The sequence below is a fragment of the Dendrobates tinctorius genome, unplaced genomic scaffold (assembly GCF_039654945.1).
Source record: "Dendrobates tinctorius isolate UK_male_01 unplaced genomic scaffold, ASM3965494v1 ptg000293l, whole genome shotgun sequence".
NCBI classification, from domain to species: domain Eukaryota; kingdom Metazoa; phylum Chordata; class Amphibia; order Anura; family Dendrobatidae; genus Dendrobates; species Dendrobates tinctorius.
Genome location: NW_027361960.1, coordinates 15020553 through 15033234, shown reverse-complemented (window position 1 = coordinate 15033234; position 12682 = coordinate 15020553). Strand labels below are relative to the sequence as shown.

Genomic DNA, 12682 nt, shown 5'->3' with positions numbered 1-12682 from the left:
GCTCCCAGAATCCTTGCTGCCTGCCATGCTCAGTGACCAAAGACCCCATTCCTCTCCTCAGATCCTGTCCTGGCGATGTGTGAAAGCGAGGCGACAGGAGCCTGATGTATGGTGGAAGGAGCAGGGTGACAGCAGCACAGAGTATTTTAGGAGTGCAGTGTGCTGGTCTATGGGGGGCACCCTGTTCGGTGCCAGGGATTGTACATAGAGTGCTGTGTTTTATACACATGGATGGACTGTCTGCTCCACAGAAATCCAGGACACATTTCTGCTGATTGATGGCCTGTTCTGATCCAGACTTCGTATGCACAGACAGTCAGTAACTTTGCAGGCCCCATCAAAATGGCTGCTCACTGTGTTCCTAGATGTCATCCTCTCTTTTAACTTAGCAAACACCCAGAAGGGGAGGAGAGGAGTGACATCACACCCATGTCAGCAGATTCTGCCCATAAAAACTGCAGGGCAGTAATGTGAGCTAGTTGTACACTAGGTTTTTGTGCCAAATTTCAGTAGCTGCTCCCCCTAGTGTTAACAAGTGGAAATGCCAAACTTTTTAAAATTATTTTTCATATTTTGCAAAATTAAAAACAAATGATATTTCTTAAGAAAATGTAAACATTAATTCTTTACATTTTTTCAATTGCTGAAAAAAATTTTTTTGGATGGCACCTTCCCTTTAAATCAGAAATCATTAAAACCCCAGAATCCGAACCAAGGCACCTGATAACTATAGGGTAATATCATTTTTAACCATATTATACTTTCTCTGATTTGTAACTACAGCATTTAAAAAACAATTCCTTAACATTTATGTTTGTGAAAAGCCAAGTCATTGCATGTCACACAGCATGCAGTTTATGCGACGTGTATGTAACTTGTAATGAATTCACCTATACCCTCAATCCTTGTAATTTTAAGCCAAAAAACTTAGCATAATCACAGACCTAAGGACACAGTTTAGGTGCGTGTAAAATGTAATGAATAACACACACTGAATGAATGAAGCCAAAGAGAATATGAGCCAACATAAAAAATGATGTCTCACCTCCAAATCTGTGAATAATTCTTTGTTATGTTGTAAGATGGCATACATGCAGTGCGATACGGTTACTGCATGTTTCCAATTATGATAGGGTACTCGCCGATAATTCTTCTTCACCGACATAGTGAAACGACACAGCTTTTCAAGTTCAAAGCTTAAAAGAATAATAATGCAGGAATCAAAACAAGTGATCAATTAACATTTAGTCATCACTATGTATTCTACGGCGGGGTTTCCTAACTAGATATGTGAATCCTGGCTGGTAAGTTAGGCCATTTACACATGTCCTTCTTTTACTGCATTTTCTAGTGTGTCCACATCCTTGTTTAGGTCTTCTACCTGATTCCTTGAAATATGTGAATTAGACGTACGTACTCCTGATGGAGTAATTAAATAAAGGCAAAAGGGGCCTAAGCCATGAAATTTTGGTCTCCATTTGTGCTCCTTTCCAGCAATACCTTGTCAAACAAGTGCAAAACCTTTGTAGGCTATTCTGGCTTTGTCCATCTTTTCAGATAAGCACAGCCAGGAAGGTGCCCAAGCAGAGCCCAAAGTTTCATAGTTTTGCCTCCTTTTGCCTTATTTAACGCAATTACTAAATCTGGACAATGTCAAACTTCCATTTTTGGGAAATTCAAATGGATGTCCTGCCAAAGACATGAATGCACTGCAAAATGCTGTGTTAAGATACCCAGAAATCAGACACATCCCAAGATGCCTAATGCAAAATATTCAACAAACATGGCAGACATGTGGATGCAATCTGTTGGCCATTCTTCACCTATGGGTTCTCAGGTTATTAAAACATCCCACAAAAACATGAATATATATTTTTTGATTGTGCTAGGCTTTACGTTATTGCTATGACAAACTGTACACCTTGGAAAGATATGCATGTCTGGTAAATTGACTTTAGTCAGTGCAACTACTGTAATAAAAAGTAGTTAAAAGGAAAGTTGTGTTACACATTTAACAATGAGAACCTGGGTCTGTAAAAAAAACAAAAAAAAAAACCAAACAACTAACAAACAAAATAATTTCTAAAGACACCGCAGCTTCATAGCCCAGTAATGCTCTTCAATTCATAGCTGTATGTGGCAGACATACCCGACTGCCTCTAAAGCCCCACACCTCCATTCATTATTCTGTGCATCTGTCAAATTATAAGGGTTGTCCACCCCCTCTGGCTGTGAAGAGATGCTTCATGTCGAGCAAAACAGATGTACAGACAACTCAACACCCTAAAAGCATTGTAAACATGCGGTAATCTGATAGGACAAAAGTATGTTACAGGCTGCCCCATGAATAATATTGTAATGTATCCTGATGAAGAGGCCGTTTTAACCCTGAAAGCTTGCAAATATAACTTTTCTGGTTTGCCAATAAAGGCATCACTCCTTGAATACTTTTCTCATTTTTTTGGGACATAAGTATTTACATCGATGCTGGCCCCAGAAACTTTCCCACTTAAAATGTAGCAGCATCTCTCCACTCCAGTTGTCAGATTGGGTGTGTTCAATAGGAAATGGCCATAGATTTGCAGCCTCGTGCTAGGCTTCAGAGGAACGCAGTAAGGCCGGGGTCACACTGGCAAGGAATACAGACGAGTGAGAGGCGCTAAAAGCACGCATTACACACGGACAAATTATTCTCTATGGGGCAGCACCCAACAGCCATATATTTCTCGGGCGTATTCTACGGTCCGTGCCAATCGCAGCATGCTGCGATTGTCAGCGTAGTACGACCGTAGTACGCCAATGAAAGTCTATGGGTGCGCTAAAAATACGCATTACACACGGACCACACATGTGACTTGCGAGAAATACGCACCCGGTGTCTTTTAGAAAAGCCGGCAATTCAGTGCGCTATACAGTAAACTCACACTGACAGGTTTAGTAAAGAAACGAAAGAATAGATATATACACATATAATGTGTATATATATATATATATATATATATATATATATATATATATATATATATATATATATATATATATATAGTGCAATCTGCATTTAAACAAAATTTGTCCGGTGCAAAAGTATGGGCACCTCAACATAAAAGTGACATCAATATTTCGTAGATCCTCCTTTTGCAGAAATAACAGCCTCTAGTCCCTTCCTGTAGCTATTAATGAGTTCCTGGATCCTGGGTGAAGGTATTTGTGACCATTTCTGTTTACAAAACAATTCCAGTTCAGTTAAGTTTGATGGACGCCTAGCATGGACAGCCCGCTTCAAATCATCCCACAGATGTTCAATGATATTCAGGTCTGGGGACTGGGATGGCCATTCCAGAACATTGTAATTGTTCCTCTGCATGAATGCCTGAGTAGATTTGGAGAGGTGTTTTGGATCATTGTCTTGCTGAAATATCCATCCCCTGCGTAACTTCAACTTCGTCACTGATTCTTGCACATTATTGTCAAGAATCTGCCGATACTGAGTTGAATCCATGCGACCCTCAACTTTAACAAGATTCCCGGTGCCGGTATTGGCCACACAGCCCCAAAGCATGATGGAACCTCTACCAAATTTTACTGTGGGTAGCAAGTGTTTTTCTTGGAATGCTGTGTTTTTTAGCCTCCATGCATAACGCCTTTTTGTATGACCAAACAACTCAACTCATTCGATTGTAAGGTGACATTAACCCTTTGTTAGATTAACCCACTCGCCACCACTATAGGGCAATGGGAAGCCCACACATTTTTTAACAATGAATTAACCCCTTAAAATAACTACAACTCCCAAATTTTGCACACAAACCCTCATCCAATTATTAGTCAAGGACATATTAAAAAACATGAAGTGAAATGCTTTACTGAATGTAAACCATGTGTCATTTCATGTCGGGTTGGGGAATGATCTGATAGAAGCCGGCAATTTAATTAGCGGCTATTCTGCTATGAAGAACTCTGTGAAATATATATATATATATATATATATATATATATATATATATATATATATATATATATATATATATATATACACACAGTATGTTTGTCACAATGACATGTATATATATTGCATTCTGTGTATATATCTATTCTTTCGTTTCTTTATTAAACCTGTCAGTGTGAGCTTACTGTATAGCGCACTGAATTGCCGGCTTTTCTAAAAGACACCGGGTGCGTATTTCTCGCAAGTCACATGTGTGGTCCGTGTGTAGTGCGCATTGTTAGCGCACCCATAGACTTTCATTGGCGTACTACTTCGCGTAATACGGGCGTAGTACGCTGACAATCGCAGCATGCTGAGATTGGCACGGACCGTAGAATACGCCAGAGAAATATACGGCTATATATACATACACATATATATATATATATATATATAAAAATATATATATTTTTTTTTTTTTTTTTGTCTCAATGACTTGTGTGTGTGTGTATATATATGCATTCTATGTGTCTATATCTATTATTTCATTTCTGTTAGAAACCCTGTCATTGGACTCCATTATATGTCCATTTTGAAAGGCGGCGAGAAAATCTCGCCATACGGATGCCATACGGATTACATACGGATGCAGACATGCGCAAAATACGCGACCTCACCTGGCTTACGGATGACATACGGAGCACTATTTAGGGGTCATTCATCCGTATTACGCATGTAAACTACGGACCGTATTTTGCGTCGGTTAGTGTGACCCCGGCCTTACAAGGAGCAGCAGCCAGCACCCACGGAGGTGTTTATTGTCCCAGCAATGCTATTCTTTTAGCTGTGCCTAATTTACTAGCACAACTTTACAAGGTTACTGCCCTACTGTATATTTTTCCAATGGATTGAGTGTATAATGCACCAGGGATCGCCTGCTTCTTCAGATTGGGTAGGAGAGCGTCACTCCACAATTCCTTTAAACTATAGCTTTCCTTGTAGGCAATATACAGCAAAGATCAAAGTCAGGTCAACTATTTTCGACAGAGGTCGGTAACAACCCATCCAATCCACACAGGCAAAGAAATCAAACTATAGATGTCCATAAATTATGTATAATAATAATAATAATGAGAAGTGACACAGGGAATAAACATTGAACACGCTTACTCAAACTTAATACTTCATAAAAAGCGTTTGTTGGTGATGACAGTTTCAAGACGTCTCTTGTATGGGGAAAATTATTTGCATGCATTGCTCAGGTGTGATTTGACCCAACACAAACACTCTTCACATCCTGAAAGTCCTGTGGACTTCTATGAAGTCTGACCTTTAGTTCCACCATAAATTTTCTATTGGACTCAGGTCAGGTGATTGACTAGGCCATTCTAGCAGCTTTAATTTCTTTCTCTGAAATGAATTGAGAGTTTCCTTAGCTGTGTGTTTGGAATCATTGTTTTGCTGAAATATCCACCCTCATTTCATCTTCATCAACCTGGTAGATGGCAGCAGATTTTTGTCAAGAATGTCTCAGTACCTATATTCATTCATCTTTACTTTAATTAGATGAAGTTTGCTAGTATCATATGCTGAAAATAGCCCCACACAATGATGATCTCTCCTCCAAACTTCACTGTTGGTATGGTGTTTTTGGGATAAGCAGGTGCCTTTTGGCCTCCAAACATAGTGTGTATTATGGCATCCAAAGAGATGAATTTTGGTATCATCTGACTAGACTATATTCTCACTGTATTTCACAGGCTTGCCTAAATGTTGTTGCGCAAACTTTAAATGCACTTGAACATGCTTTTTGCTCAGTAATGGAGTCTTGCGTGTTGAGTGTGCATACACGCCATGGAAGTTGAGTGCATTATTTACTTTGTTTGAAACAATTGTACATGCAGATTTCAGGTCTTTCTGTAGCTCTCCACAGATGGTCCTTGACTCTTGGACAACTCTTCAGAAAATTCTCTTCACTCCTGAGCCTGACATCTTGCCTGGTTGTGTCTGGCTTATTTTGAAATGATGTTCTTTGTATTTCTAGATTATGGTCCCAACAGAAGTCACTGGAACCTTTAATAGTTCAGAAATTCTTCTGCAATCAATGCCATCAGTATGTTTTACAACAACATGGTTTGCAGAGGTCTTGAGACAGCTCACTAGTTTTACCCATCATGGTAATGAGACAGCTCTTTATTGGCCATCAGATGAACCAGCTGACATTTTTCATTAAGTGGCAAGATTGCTTTCTAATTACTGATAGATTTCAGCTGGTGTCATCGCTTTTTGAGCCTCTTTTTCTTTGTGTTAAATATTTTTTTCCCGGTGTCATTTCTCATTATTACACATAACTTAATTTATGACATCTATGGCTTGATTTTTTTGCCCGTGTGGATTGGGTGGGTTATTGACATCTGGTGAGAATTTCATGTCAATAGCACCATTACAAATATATTTACTGAGAAAATTGTTGACGTGTTCAATACTTATTTCACCCAGTGTACATATGTGCATAATATATACGTATATAAAAGTCAAACAGCCGTAATAGCACAAAATAGTTACAATACAGTAACAATCATCATCAGAATAATATTACTGCTAATATTTTATCTTACCAAGTTTTACCACAAGACTGATGTATCATATACACATAAATGGCTGGCCATAGGTCTTCAAAGGGTGCAATGTCAAAGTGGTAGCTAAAGAAAAAAAAAAAAGAAATAGTTACATATTATAATAATGTAGATATTTTCTTACTCCTGTAGCTATGTGTAGACATTTCTAAAGAGTACTGTAGAACATGTTGGTGAATATTTTATGAGCGTGAAAGGGAGAGTGTGACAGCGCGAGAGCGAGCACGTGAAAAAGTACGGTATGTGAAGAAAAAAAAGGGATCTAACGAGAGAGAAAAGCCAGGCCTGGCACGTCAGAGCTAAGAGACTTATACGCCATGGAGAAAAAAATATAATTAAACATATGGGCTCTAATTTTTATTTTGCTTCACGATTTCCAGTTTATGATGAGCAAACAGGGTATTCTGCTTGGTATCAGAATACTTCAACAAGGTATTCAGAGTATTCTGCACCCAACAAAATCTGTTGTCTGCCGTACGTCTCTGGAGCAAGGAAATTAGTCTCGGTTAGTAGCGGTCGTCTCTGATGAGGCAATTGTTGGCTACAGACACAGTAAAGCAAAATAAAAGTAAAATCCTGTCCTGTTTTTTGTGTTAACTTCTATTTATTCTGTTACATTTTTGCAGCCTTTACTCACTATTCTATCTCTTTACAAATAGGTGCTGGAATGACACAGTTCTTCAGGTTCTGCCATTCTTCTGAAGTACAAATACTGTGATAAGACAATTTCTCTAAAGTCACCCGGTAAATGCACTCAGAGTGGCGTATTCGATGGTACATCTAAAATACGAAAGAAAACAAACAACACAATATAAAAAGACAGCTGACAATCCATGGCCATGCAGAACACAACTACATCAGTGGCCCTCAGTCTGGAGACTAAACTCAGAGATACAGTAATTTTAGTATAGACTTACGGTAACTACAGTTTCTAAGAATAGTCTTACAAATTCAGTTATAAAATCACAAGAATAAAATATGTTATATTTCAACAATTACACAAGAATATGTACACCAACTCACATTTGCACAGTGTAAGGCTAAAGCGCAAAAAACAGCAAACATTTTGAAGTTGTTCTCATCTGTTTTAGAGAAGGCACTTCCACTTAGTTTGTTCACCATCTGCACAACACCAATAACGCTCCCTCTGCTTACAATAGGCATACACAGGATATTCCTCGTTGTATAACCTGTATATAGGTCTACTTCTCTGCAGAAATACAAAAATGTCAGAATACTAAGCATATACCATACAAGAAGCTTATAGATCTTTTTAATAGATAAATACATATTTAGGGGAAAAAAAAAAAAAAAAAAAAAATCAATCAATAATATCTATCCTACTAATTATTTATCCAAGGCTGGACTGGCCATCAGTCAATCTGGCAAATGCATGTCAGATGGGCTGATCAAGCTGTTGGCTGCATTGATTGTGACACTATTAACAGTGACTGCATCTTCAGGATGCCAGTACTGTTAACAGCTGTGGTAAAGAACAAAGCCACTGACTCCCTCTTCCATCACTTACTTCAGTAGGACACACGGTATTTCTGGCCTGCTAGAGGCAGCACCACACATAGGATGTCAGTGCATTGCACCGCCCATGTCGGCTTACTGTGAGACAAGATCGACGAGGATATGGAGGCTGCAGTGGATGGGACTCGTGTGAGGACCTGTGGTGACCATCACACTCGTGCGGGGAGCTGTGGTGACCATCACACTCGTGCGGGGATCTGTGGTGACCATCACAGTCTTGCGGGGAGCTGTGGTGACCAGCACATCGTGCGGGGAGCTGTGGTGACCAGCACACTCGTGCGGGGAGCTGTGGTGACCATCACACTCGTGCGGGGAGCTGTGGTGACCATCACACTCGTGCGGGGAGCTGTGGTGACCATCACACTCGTGCGGGGAGCTGTGGTGACCATCACACTCGTGCGGGGAGCTGTGGTGACCATCACACTCGTGCGGGGAGCTGTGGTGACCATCACACTCGTGCGGGGAGCTGTGGTGACCATCACACTCGTGCGGGGAGCTGTGGTGACCATCACACTCGTGCGGGGAGCTGTGGTGACCATCACACTCGTGCGGGGAGCTGTGGTGACCATCACACTCGTGCGGGGAGCTGTGGTGACCAGTACACCGTGTGGAAAGCTGTGGTGACCATCACACGGCGCGGGAAGCTGTGGTGACCATCACAATCTTGTGGGGAGCTGTTGTGACCAGCACATCGTGTGGGGAGCTGTGGTGACCAGCACACCGTGTGGGGAGCTGTGGTGACCATCACAAACTTGTGGGGAGCTGTGGTGACCAGCACACCGTGTGGGGAGCTGTGGTGACCAGCACACCATGTAGGTGGAGAAATGTGGAAACACCATTCTGTGTAGAGTCCTCAAACTGTATAGGGGTGTTTTTTGGGGAATCATATTCTATGAGGACCAGGGAATGGGTATAATAGTGGGTAATTACGCTAAAGGGCTTCAGTAAGGCTGGGTCCACATTGTGTAAGGGGGGTGTGTTTAACGCATCCGTTACATAGCGGCATTAACGCTATGTAACAGATGCATTAACGCACCCATAGACTGCAATAATGTAGCACATCGCTAACGCATATCATAAGTGGCATGCGTTAGCAATGTGCCGTCATCCTGTGACGGACCCTCAGACGCGGTCTGCAGCGGCTGAGGGTCCATCACTGCTAGCGCAGATGAAGCATCTGCGTTAGCGCGATCACGTTAGGGAGTAGCGTCAGAGCAGTCCATCAACGCTATGCGAACCTGGCCTAAGGGCAAAACTTCAGGTAGTGCAGCAATACATATCCCTTTTCTTCTTATATTTAAAATGTTGTGATCTCCTAGGAACCCACATTTGCACCAAGGGCATGCACCCCCACTATCTAACCATTAAAAATCTGTGATAACTATTGATTGTGGCATCTTAGGGGTTAAACTGCAGCAATCTGAGCTAGCACAGATTGTGACAATTATAGGCAACTGCCAGCTATGTAACACAACCAACCCTGTGTGATCAGGTGAGACATATTTACGTTATATGGTCATGGAAGGGTTAACTAATGCACTGTAGGATTGTAGAAATGGCTTATATTCATAAATCAATCACGTATATAGGATACATCCATATTACCTATTAAAGCGTGGATCTGCATAGGCATCAGGAATGTTTAGAACTTCACCAGTCCTGGCAACCTGACCAGCTATACCTTTTTCAATAGAAAATCTATATGTAGTAAAGAGGAAGGAGAGAAAACCGAAAAAAAACTGATTGTTTAAAATAGACAAAGGCTAAAACTCAAGAAACTAATGTACATCCAGCATCTGCGCCAATATTTGTTCCTTCACCTGATTTCTTTGGTCTTTTTGAAAACTGGCTTCCCTTCATCCTCTTCACCAATGTCAAAAAGATCAGAATACAACTCTTTGTTTTTGTGGTCTACCTGAAAGAGTGCACAGCGATCTGCATTCACCAGGTTCTTTGCATATATCTGCAAGGAAAAGACATGGTTGTCTCTTGTAAAGTATTATAGAAACTTGAAATATGTATTTTACTCAAGAAGACCCTTTCAAACTTGGCCTCTAATTGAAACCAGGGTGATGGAGTCAGTAAGCCTCCCTGACTTCCGATTCCAACTCCACAGTATATAGATAAAGTGCAGCACAGATTCATCTCAGCTAAAAGGCGAGATCCTTAGATCAGGAATATTTCATTTCATAACTTTCCTAAATTCTTATGAAAACATTTTCAGCACATCCTGCATTGTACTACTGTACCCAATTTATTATATATTTTAGGAGTCCAACTCTGTCCATTTTATACCGGCTCCGACGCTACAAAAAATGGACACCAACTCCGACTAAGGCTATGTGCCCACGAGTTTTTAGGTTGTGCGGATTTAGTTGGAAAATCCGCAGATAAATCCGCAGGACAAAAGTCCTGCGGTTTATCTGCGGATTAGCCTGCGGTTTTGCCCTGCGGTTTCACACCTCATAATGATAAGGTGTGAAACCGCACAAAGAATTGACATGCTGCGGATTGTAACCCGCAGCATGTGCACTGCGGTTTTTTTTCCCATAGGAAATAAAGGTACTGTACAATGCAGCTGAATCCGCAGCGTGTGCACATAGCCTTAGACTCCACTGCCATGTTTGAAACCATTCATTTTTTAAATTAAAAGACTCAGCGTGTTAAAACTTATTAAAAAAGGGTGGGTGGGAGAAGTAAGTGATTTTGGAGATTGGAGAATGATACAGGCCACTACATGAGAATTCCTTCCTCTAGCAGCCCCTCTCCGATACCCTAAAACTAGATAGACGATCACAAGTACTATACTATTGGAGATGTGGCTTGCTGTGTTTTTCTATGACCAGCGGAATCCTTTATTTTGACAATGGGCCAAGTTAGTGAGCCGCTAATTACAGCATATTCTAATGTATGGACTGTCACCTGCACGGACGTTAAAGGAGACATCATCTAACAAATTAATAATTTGGTATTAAAAACAATTCATAAGAATGATCTAAAGAGTAGTACATAAATTACATTTTCACTTACCATTATATGTTCAAGTAAAGAATCTATTGCAACTATGTTATCAAAATATGTTCTGTAAAAGAAGAAAATCATTTTCAGAGTGAAGCAGACATAACTCAATGTAATGAAAACATGTGGACTTTCCTGACAGGTGCTGATTGGAGTGGAGCAAATATTAAAGGGATTCTATTAGCATGTCCAGTAATACCATTACATGGCCAATCCATCCCTCCATTACTGAGAAAGCAGCGGCTGAAGTGATATTCAAATAGTTATGATAGATCTGAAGCCTCTGTCACTCCAGCTCTATTCCCCGCCAAAAACTGCCTCATCCTGCTTGACTGATGGCCACTATGCTGTGTGATTTCAGGCAAAGTAGATGTCTGTCAAGCAGGATTTTCAGTATTTACTCAGATGGGAGATAAACATGCAAACCTGTATTATTTTAAAATGACTTTCATTTTTGCGGTTAATTAACATGTTGAGCTCATATTTTGGGTATTAAGGAAACGTTATGGGTACATTTTTCTTTTTCTTTTTTTACATAATAAAGCAACTGAAAACAGGAAAAAACAAGTTTTATTTTTATTTTGAAACACTTGCTGACTTCTATTAACTCTCCTGCCTATAATATACACTGCACTGCAGTACTCCTCTCTTGCAGTGGTACCATGCCTATCATACCACTCTACAACACAATAGACACACATACAAAATAACAACTGATCATATTAGGGATAACAGGACAGTTACTCCCTGTAGTGCAGTAATTAGTACTTAGCGAACATGCTCTGGTAAGGTGTTATCCAGGCATGCTCGGGTGCCAACTGAGCGTCTTCAGTGTGCTTTAATAATAGGTTCAAATTCCCGCAGCTTCATGTCTCGCAGTTGTTCCACAGCCACAATACATGCATAGATTGCCTGTTTGTTAGGCAATCCCTGTACGTGTTGCAGCTGTCAAATAGCCACGAGACTTGCAGGTGCAGGGACTCGAGCATGCTGAAGACACTCTATTAACACCCGAGCATGCTCTGATAACACATTACCCAAGCATGTTCGCTCATCACTAACAGTAATCAGAATGCAAGGCTAAGCTCAAATACTAATGTGCAAATCCACCCTAATAGGCAATTAGATTTTCTATCCAAGATCTTATGGAAAGAAAGGGTGCTTGAGTGAAATGCTCGAGTCCCCATCCTGCATGCTTCATGGCTGTAAGACACCCAAAAAATACATGCGGGTTTTGCCAGTGTATGGCAGGAAATCACTGCATAAATTTTGGGTGTCTAACAGCCACAAAACAAACCTGGCGCAGGGACGCGAGCATGTCACGCAAGCACCCATGGATACTTTGTGCATACCCGATCACCCGATGCAAACTCGAGTAGTGAGCACTTACGCTCAAAACTAGTCATATTTTTTTTTCTTTTTTACTTTTGAAAAAACCCTAACCTCAATGCTAACCCTAAGCGCAACACTAACCCAAAGCAAAACCCTAAGCCGAACCCCAAGCCCAATAAACAACCCTAACACCAACCACAACCCTAACCCTGAGCCCAACCCTAACCCCAACCCT

At 40.7% G+C, this 12682-nt stretch overlaps 1 protein-coding gene across 5 annotated transcripts in view; it reads right to left on the bottom strand.

Annotated features, from left to right (window-relative positions):
- PDE10A (phosphodiesterase 10A) overlaps positions 1-12682 on the bottom strand; it is a 785858-nt gene that overhangs the window by 57194 nt on the left and 715982 nt on the right. For all 5 annotated transcript variants that reach the window (XM_073560146.1, XM_073560147.1, XM_073560151.1 and 2 more), the window contains 7 exons: positions 11128-11179; positions 9918-10060; positions 9703-9795; positions 7585-7771; positions 7199-7341; positions 6544-6627; positions 1046-1196 (listed from right to left, as the gene is read on the bottom strand). In XM_073560146.1, coding sequence (XP_073416247.1) covers positions 1046-1196; positions 6544-6627; positions 7199-7341; positions 7585-7771; positions 9703-9795; positions 9918-10060; positions 11128-11179 — 853 coding nt within the window. The remainder of the gene's footprint in view (positions 1-1045; positions 1197-6543; positions 6628-7198; positions 7342-7584; positions 7772-9702; positions 9796-9917; positions 10061-11127; positions 11180-12682) is intronic.